The sequence below is a fragment of the Protomyctophum parallelum genome (assembly GCF_964188405.1).
Source record: "Protomyctophum parallelum genome assembly, chromosome: 13".
In the NCBI taxonomy this organism is placed as follows: domain Eukaryota; kingdom Metazoa; phylum Chordata; class Actinopteri; order Myctophiformes; family Myctophidae; genus Protomyctophum; species Protomyctophum parallelum.
In genome coordinates, this window is record NC_139708.1 from 26546600 (window position 1) to 26565466 (window position 18867).

The window sequence follows — 18867 nt, forward strand, 5'->3', positions numbered from 1 at the left end:
TGTCGTCAGGATTGCGGTTCCCGTGGTATAAGCACTGTAGCACATGCTGGTATATCTGCAGAGAGAATATCAGGTCATTGTATATACTGTTACATATAGTCTGTCTGTCTGTCTGTCTGTCTGTCTGTCTGTCTGTCTGTCTGTCTGTCTGTCGCTATAGAGTTACATTAGCCTGGAGCTATAATAGTACCCGCACTCTTTTTGTTGACTTGAGAGCTATACTATACTTCAAAAATCCAGCTCAACAAGAGCCCCCCCCCCCCCCCCCCCCCCCCCCCCCCCACCCCAAAAAAAACATTATCTCTCAGCTGAAAATAGTTTAAATTTTTACCCCGAAGGGCCTTTGGAATATATATATATAGCATGCAGCGCTGGTCGTTACATAAGACTAACACTCTCGGAATGTGAAATAGAAGAGTGAGAAAATGGCACTGGTATACTGTTTTGTTTTGTTATAACTTTGTACTGACCATTTGTCAACACTATAGTTGAAAACAAAGTATTGCATTGTGGGTTCTTTGAGCTGACCTACAGGCCCTTTTTGAGGTCAATCAAGTTACCTTAATTCAAAAGTGTAGCAGATGCTTATTTGTATTTTTTTAAATTAGAGGCTACATATAAGTTTAGGGCCATGTCATGCGGTCTATAGTCTAGTATAGACCTGTCGTCTATAGACTATAGTTCTATACCTGCTCAGCCTGTGTCTATACTGGTAGATTGTGATCTGATTTTGGGCAGTTCTGGCCTGGAGGCTAGTTGAGGAGGAAGACACTACTTCAATGATTAACCCACAAGGCCTGCATGCATGTACACACACATGCACACACACACACACACACACACACACACACACACACACACCACACACACACACACACACACACGCTAGGCCGTTGCAAAGAGTAGACACGAACCATGCATACATGGAACAATGGAACGGCTTCCCGTTCTCACAAAACACCACCACGTACACACAAACACGCTGTAGGGAGGAAACCCTGCGTCCTGTAGCCATGTGCACGCACGCACACACACACGCACACACACACACACACACACACACACACACACACACACACACACACACACACACACACACACACACACACACACACACACACACACACACACACACACACAACACACCACACACACACACACACACACACACACACACACACGTGCGTGTGCATGTGTGTGTATGCCTCTCACTGCAGTCAGTCACGTGCATGTGCACGTGCACGTGGGGAATCCCGCAGTGGAAAAAGAATGAGAAAAGAGAGGAGGAGAAAGTTAATAGAAAATCTCCCTTTTCCCCCCTCTGTGTGTGTGTGTGTGTGTGTGTGTGTGTGTGTGTGTGTTGTGTGTGTGTGTGTGTGTGTGTGTGTGTGTGTGTGTGTGTGTGTGTGTGTGTGTGTGTGTGTGTGTGTGTGTGGTGTGTCTGTGCAGAGAGAGAGAGAGAGACAGGCCTGCTCTTATTTATGGCTGTGGTTAATTTATGATTTCAGCGACACATATTTAGCCCGACAGAAGAGCCTCTCTCTGCCTCTCTCTCTCTCTCTCTTTCTCTCTAGCCTTAAGAAGAGAAAAAGTAGGCCTACAGAGAGAGAGAGAGAGAGTTTGATCTGAGGTCAATATTTTTGTACAAATCTCTGGTTCTCTTAAATAAAAGCCTGGATCTCATTGTTTGAGAAGCGCTGACAGGAAGATGTGTATGCACGTGCACACACACACACACACACACACACACACACACACACACACACACACACAAGATGAATACGGTATAATGATCAACGTCCATGGCTGCGTGCATGTGTTGCATGCGTGCGTGTGCGTGCGTGCGTGCCTATGACAGAGGACAGACAGTATATCTCAGCCTCTCTGCAGGCCAGAAGTTTATTTAGCAGGAAATGTATTTCAATCAAGGGAGTGGAGAAAAAGGTGACCCAGTGACCACCAATTAACTCTATAAATTATTGCACTTTCTTGGGACTCTCCGAAATACAGACTGACAATATATTATTCTGTTTTTTTTTGGTTTTTTTCAAATAGATCTCATTCATTCATGGAAACACAAACAAGCCGAACCACGACAATCCTCAGCGTCAGATAAATGTATAGATTGTTCCAGGGGTCATAAATATGTCTTGTATGCAGACAAATGTGTTCCTGGCAAATTTGTCATTTTCCTATTTTGATTATAAGACCCAATTACTGAATGTCAAGTCTTCAGGTTTTCTTTAGATGAATATGTCACTATACTGTATGCTATATAGGGCACACCACGGTTCTCAAATGTTTTATTCTCAAAGACCCGCCCTTAACTCTGTACCAAATGGACCCTTACAATTTACAATTTAGCATTTATCAGACGCTCCTTAATCCAGAGCGATTTACAGTAAGCAAGACCAAACGCATGGCAATACATCACATATATAAAAAGTAGTTATCATGAATCATACGTATAGCTATACGAACATACTATAGTGGAATATATCTATATAATTGAAACTACTATACTATAGAGTTGCTATATGTCTATAAAATGCTATCTAAGTTACGCCTGTAATGTCGTTGGGCTACGGGCCAAGATGGAGTCAACCAAATGGACCCATAAGGGCCAAGATGGAGTCAACCAAATGGACCCATAAGGGTCCATTTGAACACTCTCAGAGTTACAGACCTGTTGTGGTCATACCGGTGGCTCTTTGTGTGTTTCTGCTAATATTATTGTCCCACACATTTTGTATGTCTGTGGAAAAAAACATGGAGATGAACCCTGGATTGTTCAAAGCTGATAAAATAGTATAAGTGTAAAATAATTAACAGCGGTAATTATGTCAGGTTTTTTGATGTTTCTGTTGCAATTTCTCACATATAGCAGGGCTGTGTACTCATGACGGACGGACAGCCGGACAGCCGGCCAGCCGGGACACCGGGTTGAATCTCACATGGGCCGCAATCAGTGTCTCCCCAAACACACTCCATAAGTCAAACACATTGATTAGAGAGAGAGAGAGAGAGGAGAGAGAGAGAGAGAGAGAGAGAGAGAGAGAGAGAGAGAGAGAGAGAGAGAGAGAGAGAGAGAGAGAGAGAGCAGAGATATTTAGGCCTATACTGCTACAACTGCAGAATAGCAAAAATGTGTGTGTGTGTGTGTGTGTGTGTGTGTGTGTGTGTGTGTGTGTGTGTGTGTGTGTGTGTGTGTGTGTGTGTGTGTGTGTGTGTGTGTGTGTGTGTGTGTGTGTGTGTGTGTGTGTGTGTGTGTGCGTGCGTGTGTGTGTGTGTGTGTTATTGTGCTATTATGCACACACAGGCTATCAAATGAATATGCATCCATGATTGTTTGGCTGTGACTTGCAGTGTGGGAGGGGGGGTCTGTCCATGCACTGAGAGGTTGTGCAATCTCACCGGGAAGGATGTGCGTGTGTGACATGTGTGTGTGTGTGTGTGTGTGTGTGTGTGTGTGTGTGTGTGTGTGTGTGTGTGTGTGTGTGTGTGTGTGTGTGTGTGTGCGCGCGCGCGCGCGCGCGCGAGCGTGCGTGTGTGCGCACAGGGAGGGAGGGGGATAAACGAATGGAGATGAGAATGCGATTGAGCGAAAAATAGAAAGAGGTAAAAAGGACACACACACACACACACACACACACACACACACACACACACACACACACCCTTCCTAGAGTGCTCCGTTGCCCGTATCTCTCTCTCTCTCTCTCTCTCTCTCTCTCTCTCCTCTCACGCAGAGGGCAACGGAAAAACGAATGAACAGTAAGGGGCTCCGTCTATTGGTCAGCCTGACCACCCCCCCCCTCTCTCGTTCTGTCCCAAACAGCCACCTTGTTTACCCCCCTTCCTCTCCCCCATTCTCTCCCCTGTCACCCCCTCCCTCCCTCTCTCTCCCTCCCTCTCTCTCTCTCTCTCTCTCTCTCTCTCTCTCAAGTTAAAAAGCTCAACATCAGATAAACATAGATAGCTGTAAAGCTGTAAAGCTGTATAGTTGGAACCAAAGTGTCGAATATAAAACATAACAACAAATCATAAACCGGACGCGCGGCGGACCGACCAACCGGACCCCACCGGACCCTCCGGGCCAGCACCGGTCAGCCTCTCTCTCTCTCTCTCTCTCTCTCTCTCTCCTTTAGCATCGTCTGCACCGTGCGTGCGTGCGCGAGGCGTGCGTGTGCACGCAGTGTGTGTGTGTGTGTGTGTGTGTATGTGTCTTTTCTCGTCCTCTCGCCCGGCTCTCCTCTCGTCCTCCGCGGTGGCGGCGCAATGAGTTCGTATTTCGTGAACTCTTCGTTCCCGGTGTCTCTGCCGGGCGGCGGCGGGCAGGCGGACTCCTTCCTCGGGCAGATCCCTCTCTACTCGTCGGGCTACGCGGCGGCGGCCGCGGCCGCGGCGGACCCGCTCCGGCACTTCAGCCCGGTGTACGCCACCGGGGCGACCGGCGTCCATCACCCGCAGGACAAGCCTCCCTACCCGGGGTACCACCCCCACCACCACCACCACCCCTACCACCAGCCGAACGGAGCCTACGGCGGAGCCGCCTCCTCCTCCGCGGGGCACCGGGGGACACCGACCGGCGGTTCCCCCGGCGCGTGCGACTACGCGGCGGCCGCGGCATGCGCGGCTACCGCGGCGGCAGCCGCCAGCTTTTACCGGGACAAGGACTCGTCGTCCTCGGCGGCGTGCAGCCTGGACGATCACCCGCACATGGACCCTCGCAAGGCGGGGGAGTGCACGGTGGTGTCCGCCGGACTCAAAGGACTGATGTTCGGCGAGGCGCTGGACGAGAAGCAGCCTCACACCCCCGTCTATCCCTGGATGCAGCGGATGAACGCATGCAACGGTAACGGTCCTCTTTTAAATGCTTCTCCTCTCCTCTCTTCTCTTCTCTTCTCTTCTCTCCAGTGTTTTATGACTCCCGTCCCGTCATAAAACGGGGGTGTTTTGTTTGGCTATATTTTTTGTGGCGGGTCGTAAAGATTGGAGAGAGAGAGAGGGGGGAACTGTCTGTTTGGTTCCATTCCATATCAGCTGCTGTTGTTCCTGTCCGTTGACCCGGCGGTCACCGGACCGGAATACAGCCCTGTCTGTCCGCTAGACAGATGGACAGATAGTCACACCAAACACCAACAATAGAAAGTAACAAGTAACTAATAGAAAGTATGAATCACTTTCATTACTCTCTATCTGACAGACATGCACACAGACACACCAACAGAGGAATAGCAAGTATATGCTCTCTCTCTCTCTCTCTCTCTCTCTCTCTCTCTCTCTCTCTCTCTCTCTCTCTCTCACTCTCTATCTGCCGATAAGCTGATAGTTTCAACTCAAGACATTTTTCAGCCACAGATTAAAAGACGTCTATTTCTCTCTCCCCAACAAAGATAAAGGGGATTAATTAATTAAAGTAAAGCCATTTGTTTTAGTCACATTTTTATCTCCGGTCGCTTCTGATTGTCGTCATTTATTTGGGTGTTATCGTGCAGAGGCAGAGCCTCGTGTCATTAACCCCGTAAGACCCGGGGCACTATGTACAGTAAATTATACTGTATTATTAGTGTTAGACAGTACCATGTGTCACTGAGAGAGAAAGAGAGAGAGAGAGAGAGAGAGAGAGAGAGAGAGAGAGAGAGAGAGAGAGAGAGAGAGAGATGGCCAACTGTCGCAAAGTTCACACTTTAAGTGACGCGCGTCGCAAGGAGAGAAATAGAGCTTCTAAAGCAGTGAGTCAGTCATATTGTTGTCACGTGCCGTTGTCTTTTTAAGACACAAAAACATGTCATATAGTTCCATTTAGCCACTCAATCTGTAATCACAATAAATTAATTCAGCACAAAATAGGTACACAAAGTGTCACTGAGAGTTACATATATATATATATATATATACAAATTGATTAACACTATAGGCCTACTGGTTAATTTGACCCCAAAATGTGTTGTTCCATGTTTGTTAAAATGTTAAAATACTAATAATGATGAATAATAATATAATAGGCTATTATAGCGGCTCTACAAAACACGCTGTCATCACACACACACACACACACACACACACACACACACACACACACACACACACACACACACACACACACACACACACACACACACACACACACACACACACACACACACACACACACACACACACACACACACACACACACACACACACACACAGCTATATATTAAAAAAAATCTTAATAAATATGTCATCAAATACAGTGAAAGTGCACGTGCGTGAGCCTGCGGAGTTATAACTGTCTAACTTTTAGAATTATGGATCATGCGAGTCTCGTGAACTTTCATACATTTTTATTAGACATCAGATCCATTTTTATAAACTATATTTTTAATATACAAGCCTTTTGGAAGTGCTTTCTGGACACAAAACAAAGCGAGTAGATATATTTAAGCTAACACCCTTATATCCTATAGTCTCCAAACAACATGAGAGAGGGGGATAAATCACGGGCGCGGAATTCGGAGAGGATCCGGATTGAAGCCGAGCACTTCCTAATGGATCTGGGCTGATGTATTAGCGGCTTAAAGTGCCTCCATGTCTGTCTGTCTGTGATCCAGGTTGTGTTTTTATACTTTCACATCTATTAGCACTGCTAATAGATAGCATATATGCTCTGCTAATTTAGCAGAGCCTATAGGCTCTTAACCCAGCGACAGACAGAGACAACATGCGACATGCAGAGACCGCATATACAGACAGCCCTCTGCGGTCCAACTGACTGATAACAGACCGCATACAGACAGGCAGCCCTCTGCGGTCCAACTGACTGATAACAGACCGCATACAGACAGGCAGCCCTCTGCGGTTCAACTGACTGATAACGCCGTGGATTCATTGTCTGTGAGTGTTTGGTGACGTGAGGGGGGGGGGCTCTATGTGCACCAAAAACATGAGGCAATTAAGGCTTAATGGTAAATGGTGCATTTATATAGCGCCTTTATCTAAGGCGCTTTACATAGATTGTGCATTACATTCACGCATTCACACACACATTCATACACCGATGGCGGAGGAAACCATGCAAGGCACCAACCTGCACATCAGGAGCAATTAGGGGTTCAGAGTCTTGCTCAAGGACACTTGGACACTAACTCTGGGGGAGCGCACGCGGGGATCGAACCGGGAACCTTCCGGTTATACCATCCAGCCACTCTACCGCTGAGCCAAGGTGCATGGCGAAATATATCCTACAAATTATTATTATTTATTAGACTATTAGCCTATACTACTAATATAGTCATTTGAGTTCACAACGCGGCTCATGCACCCGCCGGAATGAGTCCTTTTTACGTGGACATAATTATAATAACTTCATATTCCATTACATTTCGGGGATAATTGCTGATGTGTAATAAATGAATTAAGGGAAAACCAAGGCGATGAATTAAGGGCAGATTTGTTCAAATCAAGTCATGAATGAATGCAGCGGTTTTAATATTGTAAGTCTATATATTGTATATCCAAACTATTGACATACATTACATTAGCAGTGCGTCTTTTGGTCCACGTGTGAGTAATTTATTGATCTCAGGGAGAACAACACTTATTCCGTGAATACATTTGGAACATAATTAGTCTAATATCTTATACATTTAGAACATATAATTAGTGTAATATCTTATACACCTCAAGCCCTTTTGGCTGCTTGGCCAGTGGAAACCATATAGCCTATATTTTACGAGTTGAATCATTTGCATATCATTATATAGTGCACTTTGACTATAGGGCAGTGTCAGTGTATTGTATAGCCTATTGTCGTGCAAATCGACTATATATGGGGTGCACCATTAATGTGTTGTTGAGCACTAGACGCAAACACACGTGCGTGTGGAGGCTCATGGCTACATGGATGTCATGTCAGCGTGCACGCACGCACGCACACGCACGCGGTCCACAGAACCAGAACCGTGCAGTATAAGTAACTAGAGACAGAATGGATCCAATCAAACATTAAACACTAAACCACATCAAAGATTCATTCAGGTTCTTCACGCTGCAGTCAAAACGTCAGCGTCAATTTAATTTATCCGTCTGTAATTAACTCGCGAGGGATTTGACTGGATCTCTCTCTCTCTCTCTCTCTCTCTCTCTCTCTCTCTCTCTCTCTCTCTCTCTCTCTCTCTCTCAATTCAATTCAAAGGGGGTTTTATTGCCATCATGGGGAAAACATGTTTATGTTTGCCAGAGAAAGTGTGAAATAAGAGTAATTTTTGACACTATAGGGCTGGATATGAATATGATGACATGCGTAAACAGAACTGATTATGGAAAACCATGGTTGTTATTGAAACCACAAACAATGTGCATTTAAACAGTCTCTATCTCTCTCTCTCTCTCTCTCTCTCTCTCTCTCTCTCTCTCTCTCTCACCTTACATATAAGTAGTTGTCCTTCATCTGGTTAATGTTTGACTATGTTCCTCTCTCTCTCTCTCTCTCTCTCTCTCTCTCTCTCTGGTGCTCTGGGTGAATGTCTCTCTCCCTCTCCCCGGGTGGTGCAATTGGGCCACGGACCACCTCTCTCTCCTCCAGGGAGCTTCGGGTCTCCGGGCCGCCGCGGCCGTCAGACCTACACCCGCTACCAGACCCTGGAGCTGGAGAAGGAGTTCCACTTCAACCGCTACCTGACGCGGCGCCGCAGGATAGAGATCGCGCACGCGCTCTGCCTCACCGAGAGACAGATCAAGATCTGGTTCCAGAACCGACGCATGAAGTGGAAGAAGGAGAACAAGGCCGTGACCTCCTCCTCGAACACCTCCTCGTCCTCCTCCTCCTCCTCCTCACACGGGACGGGAGGAGGAGGCGAAGAGGAGGAGAAGAGCTCGGAATGAGAGAGATAGAGAGAGAGAGGGAGGAAAATAGCAGATCTACAAGCTTATACACAACGCGTCCCGCAGAGACACGAGGAGAAATAAACTGAAAGAAAGTGTTGAAACTATATAAAACAAAGATGGAGGAGAGAAAGGGATGGAAAAAGATAATGTTTTTGTCCTCAAGAGACGATATGAAAACATCAACTATATCCTTTCAGAGACTCTATATGTGAGCGTCACTCATTCACAGACATTCAGACACATTCAAAACACATGCAAATACAAAATAAACTGTGAAATCTTGCAGGGATCGAGCTCGTGCATGCTGGCTGGCTGCGTGCGTGCACGTGAAGAGAAACTTAAAAAATGTGGAGGGGGGGGGGGGAAATATGAATTCATAATTCATATCATTATTATATGAACTTTTATAGAATAGGCTAATACATGCAACCATGCAGTCATCATAAGACAACAGAGGCAATTGCTGTTTTTTATCCTAGAACTTGTTGTATAGCATCCATCCATTCATTTATCCATCCATTCCAAAGCAGAAAAATATCACTTATGTTCATTATTATCATAATTATGACTGTATATTATTTGTTAAATATCTCTGTGTATTCATGTTGTCTGTTGTCATGGTTACCTATTGTTTTTAGACAGAGTGGAACCTTTGGGTCTGACCCATACCGCTGCGGATACAGTGTTGATGATATCATAAAAGTGTCGTGGATTTAATTTTAACTTAAATAAAATAAATCAGGACACAGTGAAACTACCTATAATGTATATGTTATTATTAATAATTATTATTATTATATTGTTGCTATTATTATTATTCGTGTTCAGAAACTGTAGAAAAGTAAACCAATATTCTCCTTGTTCGGCGAAACAATTGTATTTCTTCTGTAACGCGCGTGCACAGTAAAACTCTTACGTGCATGTAACTGTGAGAGTGTAACACGTGGAACCAAATGGACCCGCATGCCATGCAATGCATGCGGGTCCATTTGGTTCCACGTGTTACACTCTCACAGTTACACAATTAAAATGCATAAATCAAACGGCGGGGTTTTTTTTTTTTACTGTGCACCCCCTCCCCCCCCGCCCCACCCTCCATATGGTGCCTGCAGAATCAATATGCTTTTATTAAATTAATTATAGCTTATAAAATTCATTAGTTGGAACAGATCTACAAGCTGTTCATGGGATTCATGTGCAGATCTGTTCTTGTCGGCAAGCGTCGCCCATTGTGGCATATGAGCATACATTAAGACGCGGGGGGGGGGGGGTTATTCAACAAACTACCTAAAAAAAACGAACTCTGGGAAAAATAAGTTTATATGGTTATAATATTATATTTTAAGGCATTTGTTTTTATACGCTGTTTGTTTGTTTATGTAATTTTTATTTTTCTTGCCGAGGAAATCTACCTTATCTCTACTTTATTGAAAATGTTCCAATAATAAAATAAATAAATAAAATAGCCTATGCAGCTAAAGAATGTTGTATGGGGGAGGGGGGGGTATCCTGGTGTGTGTGCGTGTGTGTGTGTGTGTGTGTGTGTGTGTGTGTGTGTGTGTGTGTGTGTGTGTGTGTGTGTGTGTGTGTGTGTGCGCGTGTGTGTGTGTGTGTGTGTGTGTGTGTGTGTGTGTGTGTGTGTGTGTGTGTGTGCGCGCGTGCGTGTGTGTGTGTGTGTGTGTGAGTGCAGTGCGTGCGTGCGCGTGTGTGTTTCTGCGCGCGCCTCCGTGCACGTGCACTGTCTACAGTATACACACTCACTGACTTCTGAAAAAGTCTCGTGCATGACGGTCGGACTGCACGTCTTTTCTGAGGCGGGAGATTTATGGATTTATGGGCCTTATGGCGGGTATAATAGCTATATAGAGGTCGCGTGCGTTCCATGCAGAAATATGAGCATAACTCACTGTGTCACGCGCATGCACGCACGGTGGAAGATGTGTGTGTGTGTGTGCATGTGTGTGCGCATGTGTGTGTGCATGTGTGTGTGTGTGTGTGTGTGTGTGTGTGTGTGTGTGTGTGTGTGTGTGTGTGTGTGTGTGTGTGTGTGTGCAGTGTGTGTGTGTGTGTGTGTGTGTGAATAAAGTACAAACAACATGAATAACAATTACACTATATTTACAGACTATATGCGTCTGTAAGTGTAAACTAATAAAATTATACTTCAATGACTGAAGGGACAAACTTATTTCACTTATATAGTCTTAATGGATAACATTTGGCCCTCGATCCCCTGCACACGCACGCAACGCACGCCACATAAACACAGTCCTTGAAGTCGTTTCATGCACGCATGCATTATAGGGCCGCGCTGTATGCGCGCGCACCACGAGGCCATGCGGGCCGAAGTGTCAACGCGCACGTGCAACTGCGCGGCGGGCCGGAGGGGAGTGACAGCGCACGCGCCTCCAGGCTTGACCTAATTGATGACCGGGAGAAAGTTGACCTGTCCTCCTACACACACGCACGCATGCACACACACACACACACACACACACACAACACACACACACACACACACACACACACACACACACACACACACACACACACACACACACACACACACACACACTTCAGCCGAACAAAGTGGGCATGTCCGCAGTGACCCTTTGTCCCCTGAGTGACCAGGTGTAGTGAAGGTGCAGGTTTTGGTTTCACTCACACACACACACACACACACACACACACACACACACACACACACACACACACACACACACACACACACACACACACACACACACACACACACACACACACACACACACACACACACACACACAAATGAGGTGCAGTTGACAATAACCGGATAATAGTTTGCGTGGTTATATATGGGCTATATTTTTAAATTTTTGCATTTTTACTGCAGTATAATTTTACATTCAGCGTTTTAAAACAATCACACATATTTCTATCTAATTCATATAGCTGTTTGTGTCGTATAGGGCCTTCATAAAGATGCACCATTTACAATAATTTACCATATAGGTTGCCTTTAATTGTTTTGCTGTTATGTTTATGTTGTGAACTGATGTCAGGTGTTATGATTGTAATGTTTAACCCATTCTGACCGGGCACCCATTTTGGTGTCAGCATCATGTTATGCTTTAGCTATTGAAAAATAGCAGACCTACAAGCTCATATCGCGCCACCGAGTGGCGCGATACGAGCTTGTAGGTCTGCTATTTTTGAAAAATCGAAGACACTTTTAGAATCCGATCTCAGGTCAGAATGGGTTAAGCATTTATTTACGAGTATTGAACCTCATGGTCTCTATCTTGTGCCACCTTTATGCCTAAACTTATTTGCCATGTTATACTATTTTGAAAATCATTTAAAAATAGTTCACCTATAGCCGATCTACATCTACACGCTGTGAGCTTGTAGATCAGCTATTTGAACAATTTTAAAAGGTTTTTTAAATAGTAAAAAATGGCAAATACGTTTTGGTATAAGGGCTGGCGCAAGATATAGTCATATTATATATATATATATATATATATATATATTCATGCTGTGGGGCTGAAACCTTACGTCTTTGCAGAAATCAAATGCAAAAACAGCAAAAATAGCAGATCTACAAGTTCACAGTATATCGGCTGTTTTTGTTGCTCCTTTTGTGTTACACTGTATTCCAAATTTCCAAAGTATACAACATTAATTTACAACAAAAAAAAATATATATATATGGAGGTACAAAGGTTTCTGTCCGCTGACATGCAACCATATTCAGTTGACTGGGGTCCCTCAGGGCCCTATTATAGCCCCCTACTTATTTGTATTTATTTACCCTCTAAGAAGGATACAGCAGTTTCATGTTGTTAATTCAATCCACTTGTTTTATTGTGTGAGTTTGGTGTTACAGCATGTGTGTGCGTGCCTGTGTGTGTGTGTGTGTGTGTGTGTGTGTCGTAGTTCAAAGGTCACATAGGGGTCATCACCATGCTGGCTCATGACGTGACAGAATATATATCTTTGACTGAATTTCTATTTTTGCTGCCGACGTACATAATGACAACCACAGGCCTAGACACAGCCCTATAGTGGCCTAGACACAGCCCTATAGTGGCCTAGACACAGCCCTATAGTGGTCTAGACACAGCCCTATAGTGGTCTAGACACAGCCCTAAAGTGGCCTAGACACAGCCCTATAGTGGTCTAGACACAGCCCTATAGTGGCCTAGACACAGCCCTATAGTGGCCTAGACACAGCCCTATAGTGGTCTAGACACAGCCCTATAGTGGTCTAGACACAGCCCTATAGTGGCCTAGACACAGCCCTATAGTGGCCTAGACACAGCCCTATAGTGGTCTAGACACAGCCCTATAGTGGCCTAGACACAGCCCTATAGTGGCCTAGACACAGCCCTATAGTGGTCTAGACACAGCCCTATAGTGGTCTAGACACAGCCCTATAGTGGCCTAGACACAGCCCTATAGTGGCCTAGACACAGCCCTATAGTGGCCTATAGACACAGCCCTATAGTGGCCTAGACACAGCCCTATAGTGGCCTAGACACAGCCCTATAGTTGTCTATAGACACAGCCCTATAGTGGCCTAGACACAGCCCTATAGTGGTCTAGACACAGCCCTATAGTGGCCTATAGACACAGCCCTATAGTGGCCTAGACAGCCCTATAGTGGCCTAGACACAGCCCTATAGTGGTATAGACAGCCCTATAGTGGCCTAGACACAGCCCTATAGTGGCCTAGACACAGCCCTATAGTGGTCTAGACACAGCCCTATAGTGGCCTATAGACACAGCCCTATAGTGGCCTAGACACAGCCCTATAGTGGCCTAGACACAGCCCTATAGTGGCCTAGACACAGCCCTATAGTGGTCTAGACAGCCCTATAGTGGCCTAGACACAGCCCTATAGTGGTCTAGACACAGCCCTATAGTGGCCTAGACACAGCCCTATAGTGGCCTAGACACAGCCCTATAGTGGTCTAGACACAGCCCTATAGTGGCCTATAGACACAGCCCTATAGTGGCCTAGACACAGCCCTATAGTGGCCTAGACACAGCCCTATAGTGGCCTAGACACAGCCCTATAGTGGTCTAGACACAGCCCTATAGTGGCCTAGACACAGCCCTATAGTTGTCTATAGACACAGCCCTATAGTGGCCTAGACACAGCCCTATAGTGGCCTAGACACAGCCCTATAGTGGTCTAGACACAGCCCTATAGACACAGCCCTATAGTGGTCTAGACACAGCCCTATAGTGGTCTAGACACAGCCCTATAGTAGACACAGCCCTATAGTGGCCTAGACACAGCCCTATAGTGGCCTAGACACAGCCCTATAGTGGCCTAGACACAGCCCAATAGTGGCCTAGACACAGCCCTATAGTGGCCTAGACACAGCCCTATAGTGGCCTAGACACAGCCCTATAGTGGCCTAGACACAGCCCTATAGTGGTCTAGACACAGCCCTATAGTGGTCTAGACACAGCCCTATAGTGGCCTAGACACAGCCTAGTGGCCTAGACACAGCCCTATAGTGGCCTATAGACACAGCCCTATAGTGGCCTATAGACACAGCCCTATAGTGGCCTAGACACAGCCCTATAGTGGCCTAGACACAGCCCTATAGTGGCCTAGACACAGCCCTATAGTGGTCTATAGACACAGCCCTATAGTGGCCTAGACACAGCCCTATAGTGGTCTAGACACAGCCCTATAGTGGTCTAGACACAGCCCTATAGTGGCCTAGACACAGCCCTAGTGGCCTAGAAACAGCCCTATAGTGGTCTAGACACAGCCCTATAGTGGTCTAGACACAGCCCTATAGTGGTCTAGACACAGCCCTATAGTGGCCTAGACACAGCCCTATAGTAGACACAGCCCTATAGTGGTCTAGACACAGCCCTATAGTGGCCTAGACACAGCCCTATAGTGGTCTAGACACAGCCCTATAGTGGCCTAGACACAGCCCTATAGTGGTCTAGACACAGCCCTATAGTGGTCTAGACACAGCCCTATAGTAGACACAGCCCTATAGTGGCCTAGACACAGCCCTATAGTGGCCTAGACACAGCCCTATAGTGGTCTAGACACAGCCCTATAGTGGTCTAGACACAGCCCTATAGTGGTCTAGACACAGCCCTATAGTGGTCTAGACACAGCCCTATAGTGGCCTAGACACAGCCCTATAGTGGTCTAGACACAGCCCTATAGTGGTCTAGACACAGCCCTATAGTGGCCTAGACACAGCCCTATAGTGGTCTAGACACAGCCCTATAGTGGTCTAGACACAGCCCTATAGTGGTCTAGACACAGCCCTATAGTGGTCTAGACACAGCCCTATAGTGGTCTAGACACAGCCCTATAGTGGTCTAGACACAGCCCTATAGTAGACACAGCCCTATAGTGGTCTAGACACAACCCTATAGTGGCCTAGACACAGCCCTATAGTGGCCTAGACACAGCCCTATAGTGGTCTAGACACAGCCCTATAGTGGCCTAGACACAGCCCTATAGTGGCCTAGACACAGCCCTATAGTGGCCTAGACACAGCCCTATAGTGGTCTAGACACAGCCCTATAGTAGACACAGCCCTATAGTGGTCTAGACACAGCCCTATAGTGGTCTAGACACAGCCCTATAGTGGCCTAGACACAGCCCTATAGTGGCCTAGACACAGCCCTATAGTGGTGTGTGGGGGGGGGGGGGGGGGGGACCTGCCACGGACATGCCTTGCTGCCTTGCTCATGCACAGACACGTTGGTGACCCCTAGGGGCCACAGTAAAGGATTCAAACCCCCAACCTGAGCTCTTATTCACTGCACGGAAGAACAGGCATGCAAGTGCACACACACACGCACACGCACATGCACACACACACACACACACACACACACACACACACACACACACACACACACACACACACACACACTGTGAGTGCACTCCATACGTCTCCCTGACACACAGCACCAACAGACTGTCTGCTGGTTCATTCCTACTTATTGCAAATCTCCGGTCGGTCTCTGATTGCGTGGGTCTGAGAGAGGGAGAGATGTGTCTATATGTATGCCACGCACGCCACGCACGCACGCACGCACACACACACACACACACACACACACACACACACACACACACACACACACACACACACACACACACACACACACACACACACACACACACACACACACACACACACACACACACACACACACACACACACACGCAGAGGGAGAGATGCTTTGTCTTGAGTTGAGGAGCTGAAACGTGAGCCAATAACACTGAGCGTAACCTGTGAACTCAGGAGGAAGTAGAGCTGATAGCGTGACTCTTATTTAGATAGCCTGATGATGTCGCTCTGTTTACCTGCCGGGCCGGTATATAGCCTAGCTCCGTTTGGAGACACTGCATCGTAGCATACGTGCACTGTACACACTTGTACACTGCTCTGCTGAAAGACGTCTGATATAAAACTATAAGGCCGACATTTTAAATTGTATAATTGTATAATGGTGCCCAAAAGATCACATATGTGCAGGTAGATCACACGACATGCCCCTAGCCTAGAGAATATTTAATTTAAATAAATAAATAAAAACTATTTTTGGCATCTGCCACTTGAATTAATTAAGGTGACTTGATTGATTGACATCAAAAGGGCCTGTCAGCCCACAAACCCACAATGCGATACATTGTTTTCAAGAGTGTTGCTGCGCACAAACGTTGGTAGCATTATAAATTAATACAAAAAACCTTATACCTTTCCTATTCCTCTCCATTTCCCATTGCACGCGCATTTGTCTTATATGTCAAAGCCCCTTCAGGTATAGGCCTACATATTTAAACTATTTTCAGCAATGGTACAGTATATTCTTTTGGGTGGGTAGATCTTGTTATTTTCCTGGTATACAACGTCTGCCCCTCTCTGGAATCTGACGGAGAATTTTAACTCTGTTAAGAGTTCCACAATGAGGAGAAGAATTCAACACATAGGATAGGCTATTTTACAATCAATTGATTATATAGTTGTTTGTGCTTTTACAATATCAAAGGAGATAGATGTTTGTTTCACCTCCATATGTCATTTATCATATTCTGTGTACAATGTTGTTTAAGAAACAATTAATGCATTGTATAATTTTTTACAGATTAAATAGAAATTTTAACTCAATGACAAGTAGACCAAAGAAGATTATTAAAATATAGTATATCTATTTTCCCCAAACATAATGCTACAACAGCCCCATAGAAGGATTTAAAGTTAATACACACAATGCAGATTACTGGGAATATTCATATTATGACGCTAATGGCATTGGAGCATGTATGCAGTATGCACAACATTAATATAATTATGACAACAACATGGGAACTATATGCACATAGAATCTCCCCCACTAGTTTTACTTGTAAAACTGTGATGTGACAATAAACCTGATTCTGTGTTCACAAGATTAACTGAAAAGTTGGGTTTGATCCTAAAATAGCTCAGGTCTCACCGCTACAAATACATGGTCAATTTGTCAGACAAACAAAGCATGTATTATTGACCAATAAGTCCAAAGATCTTAAAGATCTGATCTGTCAGCAAAAATAAAGTGATGAGAGTTTATGACTCTCATTAACCCCTTCACCTATAGCTGACCGGGCCTGGTCGCCCCGAGGGCTCTAATCTCTGCATCCAAAAAATATCTGTTTGAATCCTGAGGTCAATACAGTAGAAGTATGGTCTCTACACCAGAGTTCAGGGTTTGAATCCTGAGGTCAATACAGTATAAGTATGGCAGTGGTCTCTACACCAGAGTTCAGAATACAGTAGAAGTCTGGTCTCTACACCAGAGTTCAGGGTTTGAATCCTGGGTAAATATTCATGTGTGAAACTTACGGAGCGAAGCTTTAACTGCAGCCTGTTAGTTATGCTACTTTGTCAGCCCTTTAGGCAGGGAATGAAATGCCCTTGATTTTGTGTTGTTAGGGGTGTGTGTGCGCATGCGCGTGCGCGAGTGTGTGTGTGCGTGTGTGTGTGTCTAAATGTGTGGAATGTGTGTGGACTCGGCAGCACTGGAGTGTGACGGCTAAAAACAGAGACTGTTCCATATGGAACACACACACACACACACACACACACACACACACACACACACAAAGAGGACAGATGAAGGATTCCAGATTTTGCGTGAAAAGATACAAATGATTCTGTGTGTGTGACTGTGTCTGTGTGTGTGTGTGTGTGTGTGTGTGTGTGTGTGTGTGTATGTGTGTGTGTGTGTGTGTGTGTGTGTGTGTGTGTGTGTGCGCGCGCACGTGCATACGCGCGTGCGTGCATGTGTGCCCTTCCAGTGACACAGCATGCCCTTTCACAAAGGGGTCACGTATTCTAGGTCTGCACACAGGCACACACACGCACGCACACACACACACACACACACACACACACACACACACACACACACACACACACACACACACACACACACACACACACACACACACACACACACACACACACACACACACACACACACACACACACGAAGTACATCCCCGTTCCATAATCAACAAATCATAAATCAGGAGAATTCCTCGTCAGGAAGCAGCCTCAACATTCCTATACCGTACAGCTGCAAACATCTACAGTATGGAAATACATAATGCTGTACATTCACACACTGCTGGATACAGCATCCATACAGTATGGAAATACACAATGCTGCACATTCACACACTGCTGGATACAGCATCTACAGTATGGAAATACACTACACATTCACACACTGCTGGATACAGCATCCATACAGTATGGAAACACACAATGCTGCACATTCACACACTGCTGGATACAGGCTTACTGTATAGAAACACATAAATAAACGGAAATAATACTACATTCATACAATCTATGGATGGGAAAAACAGAATGCTTACATGTAACCAGTGGCCCTGGAGGAGGTTCCAGGTGGTCCCCAGCTATATGAATATGGTGGAGTGGGTATAACCAAATGGACCATTGTAGATCC

At 45.7% G+C, this 18867-nt stretch overlaps 1 protein-coding gene across 1 annotated transcript; it reads left to right on the plus strand.

Moving 5' to 3' along the window:
- Positions 1 to 4029: 4029 nt before the first annotated feature.
- Positions 4030 to 9379, plus strand: LOC310868438 (homeobox protein Hox-B6a-like). The gene is made up of 2 exons (XM_083778891.1): positions 4030 to 4855; positions 8570 to 9379. The coding sequence occupies exons 1-2, from the start codon at positions 4279 to 4281 to the stop codon at positions 8866 to 8868; spliced, it is 876 nt and encodes a 291-aa protein (XP_083635017.1). The 5' UTR covers positions 4030 to 4278; the 3' UTR covers positions 8869 to 9379.
- The last annotated feature ends 9488 nt before the right edge of the window (positions 9380 to 18867 follow it).

What these genes read in the sequence shown, in the direction of transcription:
- LOC310868438 (XM_083778891.1), top strand. Translation starts at nt 4,279, where the DNA reads ATGAGTTCGTATTTCGTGAACTCTTCGTTCCCGGTGTCTCTGCCGGGC. An exon ending in GCGGATGAACGCATGCAACG is followed by an intron (nt 4,856 to 8,569) that starts GTAACGGTCCTC and finishes TCTCTCCTCCAG; the next exon opens with GGAGCTTCGGGTCTCCGGGC.